Below are 9,820 nucleotides of genomic sequence, written 5' to 3'. Positions count from 1 at the left end.
CCCGTAAAAATATTAATTTACCACTCACTATTTGCATCACACATTAATTATACACACCTTGTGTGGGGCACAACAACTGAAACTAACCTCAGGAAAATACACTTACTACAGAAAAAGATCGTACGTATCATTGCAAACGTGCCATATCACAGTCACAGTGAGCACCTCTTTAAACAATACAACATACCTACAATTTACTCTCTATACAACCGCTCTCTCCTTCGTATATGGCACTCAAACTCAAACTCTGAAAACAGCATATTTAATGAAATTGCTTGTCTGCAAAGAAATACAGCTGCCTATATCACCCGTCACGGAGAATATTGGTCTATACCCCACTCAAGAACCAACTACAGTTTGCAAATGACGAAAAATAAATTACCCAGACTGCTTAATTCATTACATGACGCTGGCATTGACATCATTAACATAACACGTTCAGAACTGTCGTTACTTATCACAACCTTCTCCTAAATAATGAATCAAGCGTAATTTCTTTTTTACTTGTATTCACATGTGTGTCTTGTTAAATGTTTGTAATGACATAATTTTTGCTTGTCCTTTTCTTTCTCTTAATTATTCCAATATTCATCGACCATCGTATCTCCTCACCTTTAATTATGCATCGTCAAGTGTACGCGATTTTCACTTTTATTCACGTATTGCCAAGTGTATGTAATGTGGTGGTTCGTACTATCTGCATTGCTTTTATTTGCCCTTATCTCGTTCCTTTGTTCCTTTTTTGTTTGTTCCGTTATAGAAAATTCTCTTTAATTGATTGATGATTGTAATTAATATTTATATGTATTATTAATATTTATTGTATGTTCTTTGCGTACGGTCGATTGCGCTACTCACTGCCACCATGTAACACGGGGGCTAAGGGCACCTCAAGCTGCTTCATTGCAGCTTTTATCTTAGCCCCCGTCATTGTATTTTAACAATGGCAACAAATAAAGAAAGATAAAGATAAAGTGTCATTTGAAACACCTTCTATATATAGTGTTTCTCTTACAACGCCGAATTTGTGTGATTATATTTGGACTCAAGATATTCAGCTTATTTTTGGAAGTTGGCGGAGTGCTGTAAGGCTGCTTCACCTCCGCCGCGGGTAGGCCCGGTATTGCACTGTCTCCGGGATCGGCCTACGCATTCCTGGTCACGCGCCGTGATACGGTTGTAAGCCGGCCAGGATACCACACCTGGTAACGCATGCCCGGTATTGCGCCATCTCCGGGACCGGCGCAAACAATTCTGTCGCCCATACGCACGTAAGCCGACCAGGGTACCCTTCCCCCCTACCCCTGGGAACGCATGCGGGGGATGCATGCAGGCCTGGGCTAAGCTAAACAGCTTTGCTGTAAAAAAGACGACAGCAGAAGCTGTTACTCTTGCATGCCTGCTAGTTACGATCAGCCTTGGTCAGTCAGCAAACACAAGAGCTGGTGCTCGTGTTTCTGATTTGTAGTACATGTAGAAAGTGGATTTGCGGCGTTCGCCCCTTTTTATAACATTCTTTTTGCGAAATCTAAATCTTGTATATATTAACACTATGAAATTATTCCACATGATTTTAATAAAAAACATATCTATAAATTAAAATAGAATTATTAAAATGAAAATTAATAAAATGAATAAAAATCGGGCCCCTGGGTTAATCCCCTTTCTTCTCGTTTATTACATAACGAGGGTCTCGAATCCGGCAACACTGATGCCTTCAGGTAGCACGTGCGGGTTTATTGACCAGTTGCCTTCACCCAGAAAGATCACGTACTCGTGACGCCTGCGGCAGAAAGGATGTTCCACATCCGCCGCCAAGGTTTGTTAGTGGTGGCGCTGGCTAACACTCCCAAGGTTAGTTCTATTAGTAACACATAAATACTCAAGAAAGTGGATGGGCAAACAGCGCCGCGGTAGTTCAATTGGAGCATCGCACGCGTAATGCGAAGAGGTGGGATCGTTCCCCCCCTGCAGCAAGTTGTTTTTTCATCCACTTTGATTGCCATTAATTTATCGTTTCTTTATTTCAATTATTAAATATACAAGTAATTTCCGCTATGTTTTCCTTGGTGCCATTGTTGGCTTCTCATGATATGATTAATAAAAATCGGGCCCTTCGGTTAAGCCCCTTTCTTCTCGTTAACACTGTGAAAGTTATTTGTCTTCGCAAATTCGTTATATAGCAATGATTAGTATTAATTCGGTTAAGCTCGCGGCCTGGAATGGTAAGGGATACGCGTCGATATTCGACTCGTGTCTGTGTGTTCAACTTGTCTATAAGAAGAGGCGGTTAAATCAAACATGTACGACATTTGACGTTTCTGGTGCTTCGAAAAGAAACTTAAGCCTCGCGTTGCACAGAGCCTGCACCAAAAGATTATTGCGCTGTAATCGCTGCAAGGTGTAAATGTGGCGTGCGCAATGCACCAAGAAGTCCATGTTTGGAACAAAAGCGGAGCAATACGGACAGGGTGCACGTGTCGAATAATTTTTCTAACGCTGGTCCGTGCTAAGCTCGGTCGTGTTGAAAAAAAAAAAAGCACTCGCGGAACATAAAATAATCGCTTTTCAATGTTTACGCCTAACTTTACGCCTAACATAATCAGACATATTCAAGAAATTTCCCTGCGTTTAGTGGAATAGAGAAAAGAAGGTAAACGAATAGGAAGCAACAAGACAGAAGGAACGCCGGTCTTCTGCTGTCATTCTGTCCTGTTGCCTTTTATACTTTTGCCGTATGTCCTCTTTTAGACTAAAAGTTTCACCAGCCTGGTGGCGTAGTGGCGTTGCGCTGCTAAGGCAGAGGGCGCGGGATCGGATCCCGGCCACAGCGGCCTCATTTTGATGGGGGAGAAATCTGGAGACACACGTGTGCCGTGCAGTGTGTGCACATTAAAGAATCCGAGGCGGTCACAATTATTCCGGAGTGTCCAACTACGGCGTGCCTCATAATCGTATCGTGGTATCGGCACGTAAAACTCCAGAATTTAGTTTAACGCTAGAAATTTCGTAGTAATGTCACGGTTCCAACTAGCCTAACTTTCTGTATTAACTACTGCAACTACCAAATTGCTTTCAAAAGAATTTATGGCTATACGCCGGAAGAATGTTGCACAACCAAATACAGAAACGTGTTCTGTCTGAGTCAAATTGTTTAATGAGTAGAATTTAGGCGCGCACTTTGGGAGGGCGTGCTAAGTGTATTGCCGCACAACAGCAATGTCTCCCTGAGAGTAGGACTTCACGTCCGGAGCTGTAACTCGGAATTTTTCGGCCACCTTGTTGGTCGACCTGTGGTCGCCGCGGCTCGTCAGGATTTCTCGTAAGCTTTCCGAGCTCTCTTCGGGCGGCGCCAGTACGCAGTGGTAGTCCACCAAGCTCCTCGGCAAGTTTCCGAGCAGGAACCACTTGTTCACCTTAGTGTCGTAAGCCAAGATGTTGTCAAAGTGGAAGTCGGGCCTCTCCGCTTGTCGGCCTCCGATGATGAAGATCACGCCGTCTGAAGAAGCAAGGTCGCGTGTTGGCCAACTACACAGTGGCACACACTGTTGTAATGTGCACTATTAAATGCATTTACGCGTTATTGAGAAGCGCGGCGAGAACGCGCGTGTTCTTTGGTCATAAAGTGAACAAAGTGTGAATGACTTTGTCCACTGCAGCGACCAGAGGACATGTATTACAAGCGACACTGCACAAAATTTGGCTGTATTCGCAAGACGACGTACGTTGCCGCATAGGCTTTTGGCCGAAAGAAAGACGGTGAAAATACCATGCGAGATTTACAGTGTCAGCATTTAAGTGTAAAAGTGCAACAGAACGGCATCAAGTGTATTGATCGGTGTCTTTTCCCACAGAGTACGCATGATAAATTTTCGGGAGGAATTTCTCGACGTTTTTTTTTTTCTCTCAATACTTTGAAGTGAGGTAAATTCCAGCAGGGGCAGACGCAAGCGCGACCAATGCGCGAGGAAGCATAAACTCTCAAAGTACGACTTTATCTGCAGAGCACGCATAAAGGGAGCCTTGCAACACGGTTTAAGCTTGCTAATTAAACCTACTCGTGCAGTAGATAATATACCTTGGCCATGTATCAGCCGCATAACGTAGTAAATAAGAAATATCGCTCTAAAGGTCACCTCTCCTTGCACACCGCTTTTTCAAATCACCGCCACCGTTCTTGCTCCCATGTCATCAAGGGTGTGCAGCACGTGTTGGCTGAATTGCTTTGGATTTTCCGATCAGACATGGCCGGATTGCGAATAACAGGCCCAAACGCATGCACAGCGAACCGCGCACGTCAGTCACGGCGGCCATGCATGCTTTCACGTGCAATCGCCCGCGTTCGAACATGTTAGCGGAATACTTAATTGCGTTCGACAGTAGCCCCACAAAAACAGCGCAGCGTCGTTTACGCAGTCGGTATATATAGTACAGCGGTGGTCAGCAGATGAATAAAAAAATATTGCCGCAAGGTGGTGGCGGGAGAATATTATTCTCGGGAATTGTCGGGAAAAAAAAAAATAGCTGTGGAGAGATCGATGGCATCAGGGTCTTTACAGGTGTAAGTAACTACAATATACATATAGAGAGAGACCATAAAGATACGCAAAACACTAGGATGTAGCAAAGCATAAGCAGCTGACTATTTGTCGCCAGCCCGTTTCAAGTGGATCCGAACAGAAATTGTCTAATCACGAGAAAAGGGCATAGCCGTGTATATGTACGACATTATTATGTTTCAGTGAATCAACATCCAGCATCGAAAACATTGCACAGCTTTAGTGACAGTGAGGCGGCGAAGGTCAGCTGCGAAGAGAAAAAAGGAAAACAAGGAAAGTGGAAGCACGGCGCATCTTCCAAAGCTTCCTAGGTTACAGAAGACCAGCATGCATCGAACTGTGACGTCACGCACGACGGCAGGGAGCCCGTAGACGAATAAGCAACGCGAGCTCCTGCATGTTCAGGGCGCACGGACATTTTATCGTCGTATGAGCTGGCAACCTTTGTGCTTTTGCTCACAGTAGGCTTTCTACCATCATCAAACGGCTTATAGTAGTCTCAGTGAATAAACTAGATCGGTAAAAACTTACCCGCGAATGCTCCCATAGCATTAAGAAACGAAAGACTATTTTCTCCGACATTTCAAACTCTCAACTACGGGATCCGGGGTATTACGATAGAAATAGTGATCAATGGTATATTACACACTGTCGAATTGACTACGGCCAGACGTATATGCTCCGAAATTATTTTCGTCGACTATTTAATGAATCTCTCATACCTGAAATCGATATTACAAAAATTAGTTTCACACAGTTAGCTAAGTTATTTAATCATTGAAACAACTGACAGGAATGCCATTCTAATATTCTAATGCCCTCCCAAGCATAAACAACATCCTACGAAAATACCACCCAATATTATCAAGTAACGAGCGTCTGAGAAAAGCGTTCCCGGATGTACCAAGGGTTATCTATCGCCGCAACAGAAACTTTAAAGGCATATTAGTGCACGCAAAAGTCAGCCAATAACATTCCCCCGTAATAAAAGCATGTTGGCGCCCCAGGTGCAAAACCTGCAGGCACCTTCAAAGTGACATTAATCCCGCCCACGGCGGCCGCATTTCGATGGGGGCGAAATGCGAGAACGCCCTTGTACGTAGATTTAGGTGCACGTTAAAGAACCCCAGGTGGTCCAAATTTCTGGAGGCCCCCACTCAGTGGCGTAGCTAGGTCGTCTGGCACCCGGGGCCCATAGGTCTTCTGTCACCCCCCTCCCCGGGTGTAGGCGGCGGAAAGAGGGGTGTCTTCAGACGTATATGACACCCCCCCCCCCCCCCTCTCTGGCCCCTTGCACCCGGGGCCCACGGCCCCCCGGCCCCCCCCTGTTGCTACGCCACTGCCCCCACTACGGCATGCCTCATAATCACATCGTGGTTTTGGCACGTAAAACCCGATAATTTAATCTTTTAAGTGACATTAAAATTAAATATCACCGCAAATAGCTATACGCACGAAGTGAAAACTAGCTTTGCTTTTAAGAGTTCAGATGTGATTTATATGCTTGAATGTTCCTTCTGTAAGAAACAATATATCGGTGAAACGGGACGATCAATGAACGTCAGGTTAAACGGACATCGCGCGGACACAGCTAAAGAGCTTCCTAAAGGCATCGGCAAGCATTTAAACCGACCAGATCATAGCTTTGATGAATTTAAACTCTACATCTTGCAGTCAAATTTCCGTTCTGAACGAGAAAGAAAATACAGAGAATCATACCTTATTCATAGATTCAAGACATTATGGGCACAAACGTTTCAAATGGAGCTGTAGAACCTATTTGCTATGCTAAATTTCAAGCTATAGGCAACAACACTTAAGTCATTTTCATTTGATTGCATAGTGTTTTTTCCCTCCTTTTCTTTTTTTTATTTATGTATTTATTCCATTTATTCATTCCACTTTTCTTTTCACGAGCACCCCTTTTCTGTCGCTCCTTTTCTGCCGTTTTCTGCCATTCCTGCCGTCGCTCTTTCAGAGAGCCGATAGCGCACTGACCTCCAGCGAAGAAGATAATAGAGGGGTGCTGTGCACACGGCCGCTGACACGCCGACTGACACACACGGCCGTGTCTACGGCCGTGTGCATAGCACCCCTTTATTCTCAATTCTATACCCTCACCGCGAACACACTTTCGGTGGATAGTTGTCTCACCCCCCGCCTAGACCCCTCACCCCTTTAGAAGAGCCTTACCTATATATACTGCACTGAGAAAAGCATATGTCGCCTTGAAAAAGACAAGTCCACTTGCAGAAACGTTGGCTCCCGCTTTTACCTTGTTCTCGTTTGGTCATCGCCAGGAATGACATATGTATTATATCGCTCTAACTTTTTATAGTACTTTTTTATGAACTTAATCCAAAATATGGCATCACCTCTCGCCTATAATATTTCGTTCTGTTTGAACTTGCACCGTATGTTTGTTTTATAACTTGCATTGTCTCAGTGTGTAACGTATTCTTGAAGAGTCTCTACCTGTTTTGTCCCCTGTGTTGACATTGTTGCTTCATTGCTGTGTGTGCCGAAAACGGGACCAAAGATGCCGTCAAGTAACGGCTCTCCTCCTCTGCCCCTTTGACAATATATGACTGTGTGAAGAACAAATGAATGAATGAACGCTTCGGGAGGTCTTCTTTGTGTGCCATACGTCAACGTGCGAGGACATGCAGGGAATTTGTCATTAGCTCAACCAGCCGCCTTAAACCACAACTTCCACGTAGAGTCCACTGAAAGGTACAGTTATCGTACGGCTTGGCGGAAGCAGCGTTGGGGTAAGATTCGCGTTGAAATGGCGTCTGCGCGGAAGTGCCCTTGCGCCTATGGGCCTCACCGTGAGCGACGGCGACGGTGCTGTGTCGGGCGTTGGGCATGGGCGCGCGGTTTACCCAGGTGTTGCGCTCGTCCACGAACATGAGCGTGTCCTCGACCGTGGTGAAGATGCGTCTTCTGCCGGACCGGTGGCTGAGAAGGCCGCCCACGGCGTACAAAGTGCCGCCGCACTCCACCAGCGTGAGGCAACTCCGCGGTGACGGCAGGAAGTTCACCGCGAACGACCACCTGCCGGGACGATAAAGTTCCTATCACACGGTCGAAGGAAACCCGCTGCCGTAACAGAACACTTCAATGGAGCGAGACAAAGGAAAAAAAAAGTAAAAGGAATCGCCCAAGCAAGGGACAAAGTATGTCGCTTTTCCCTGACGATGGCTTGACCATTGAGGGAGGCTTGTCCTCTGCCTTTTACCTAGGTCCTCCCAGATTTTGTAACGAGGCGACTCGTAAAAGACGCACGAGTCATTGCGTCGCGTTCATTCCAGTATTTAACAGCGTCAAAAACGACGAGACACAAAGCAGACGCTATCGTGCTAGCTTACAATTGATTTCCTCAGTAAACCAGTTGGACTAGAATTAAAGCGTTGGTTGGACGGCAAACTGACAACGTGGATTTGGTGCGCCCTGCGAATACGAAAGCACGGTGGAAGGGCACAAATCGATCTCCATCGATTTAAGTTATCGAGCCGCTTCGCGACCCCTGGCTGAGCATGCCACGACCAACTTGGCTGTTGTAATCCATCTCTAAGGAAACACAGTCGTTAGTCAAGGCACGTAAGCATTATCACTTTGAGAATATTTGTTTACAGTGGCAAATGAAAAAAATGGGTATGACCGCGTTTAGCTGTAGCAAAGACCAAATATTGTAATCCTCAGAAACGGTCCTGAAAGAACATTTTTGAACTAGAAAACGTGGTTACCGTGAACCGCAAGTTGACTTTTTTGCAAGGTTAGTTTTCATGCAGCAAAGCCGAACCAGACCTTGATTCAGGATCATGTCATGGACTCCGAGATAGAGCACGTACTGCCCCATCTGCGAGTCCATGCCCATGTGCTTCTATTTATGAAATCTGCCACAACCTGAAGTGTGAGATTGAAGTTCTCCTTTCCTTTTTTTTCTACAGTCTTTTGCAACCTATTTTTCCCCTACTCCCTTCTGCCTTGAAGGTATTCAAATAAATTCAGATGCATCAACCCACAAAAGAAGCACCGCATGACGAGGTCAATTATACGCTCCCGCCTCCTCCATTCCGTTTTTCTAGCTCCGAAAAAGCTGTTAGCTGCAAGGAAGTAACAACAAGCTTTAAGAACGAGTAATTCTAGACTTTGAGGATATAAAAGGCAGTCTTTACCTTTCTGTTTCAGGATTGTAGACTTCCACGTAAGCAGTGGAACAGGTCCTCCGGCCAATCTGTACAATGCCGCCGGCAACCCAAAGCTGTCGTTTGTGGCTGCAGAACCCCATGGCCATTCTCGGGGAATAAAGCTCACCACTGAGCATTGTCCACTCATCGCTCTCTCTGTCGTAGCGTTCAAGGCAGCTCAAAAGTCTGAAAACACAATTTAGCGTGCGTACTGCCTACACAGTGCATCACTGGGTCGCATTGATTGACTAAGCCGGTGGTACCATGCACAGTTAATAAATATCCGTAACTTCCTTAAATCTTGGAGAGCGATAGAAGGAGAGAGAAAAAGCTTAATTCCAACTAGCACACGCCCAAACAAACGGCGCATCATGAAGATCTGGACCTGATGCATTAAGATACATGAAGCTGACCAATTAGATGATAAGGATAGATGGAAGAGGTACAAGTGTGATGCTCAAGCAGCTCGTCATCGCTTAGGCTTACGACATAACAAGATTTTGCTATCATATTTGACGAAACAGCGCTACAACAGACGAGAACTAAGGAAGGTACACACACAAGAGCTCGGCGTAGTCTTCGTCTGATTTAGCGCGGTTTTGTCCAATACGAACTTTTACCAATTAGACGAAGTTTCCCTGCTACTGAAGTCTTGCGAGTTGGTATTCTGTTAGGAAAAAGAAAGAATAGCACAGGAACTAAGTATTGAGAGGTATGTCCAGTTTTTGCCAATTAAGTAACAGTGAAAATGCCGAGGCGAAACTAATGTTGCCATGGAAGACAAATAAACAGGCTACTTTACACCTGCACAGAAGCACGAAGTATTTCTAGTGACAACGTTAAACTTGCTCTTCACAGCTAAAGATTTGCTTAAGAAATGCCATCATTAACACGTAACTGCGGGAAAAACAAACATCCCCTGTCTTAGGATGAAAGCTGACAAATGACGTATGCTGTAATGACAAATGCATTTTTGTTCTTTAATCCAAGATGATTCAGCTCTTGCTGGTGAACAACTATGTCGCAACAGCACATGCAGCCAATTTGATGGAGGTTGTTGTGGACAAG

The 9,820-nt window shown here is 45.1% G+C and overlaps 1 protein-coding gene across 1 annotated transcript in view; it reads right to left on the bottom strand.

Moving 5' to 3' along the window:
* Positions 1-3,140: 3,140 nt before the first annotated feature.
* LOC126543796 (kelch-like protein 40) overlaps positions 3,141-9,820 on the bottom strand; it is a 29,816-nt gene continuing 23,136 nt past the window's right edge. The window contains exons 10-12 of the mRNA XM_050190919.2: positions 8,741-8,938; positions 7,390-7,616; positions 3,141-3,499 (exon numbers count right to left, since the gene is read on the bottom strand). Coding sequence (XP_050046876.1) covers positions 3,195-3,499; positions 7,390-7,616; positions 8,741-8,938 — 730 coding nt within the window. The 3' untranslated portion in view covers positions 3,141-3,194. The remainder of the gene's footprint in view (positions 3,500-7,389; positions 7,617-8,740; positions 8,939-9,820) is intronic.

The sequence above is a fragment of the Dermacentor andersoni genome, chromosome 1, assembly GCF_023375885.2.
Source record: "Dermacentor andersoni chromosome 1, qqDerAnde1_hic_scaffold, whole genome shotgun sequence".
Lineage (NCBI taxonomy): Eukaryota > Metazoa > Arthropoda > Arachnida > Ixodida > Ixodidae > Dermacentor > Dermacentor andersoni.
The sequence above is the reverse complement of the archived record's forward strand: the minus strand, read 5'-3'. Positions and strand labels throughout refer to the sequence as shown.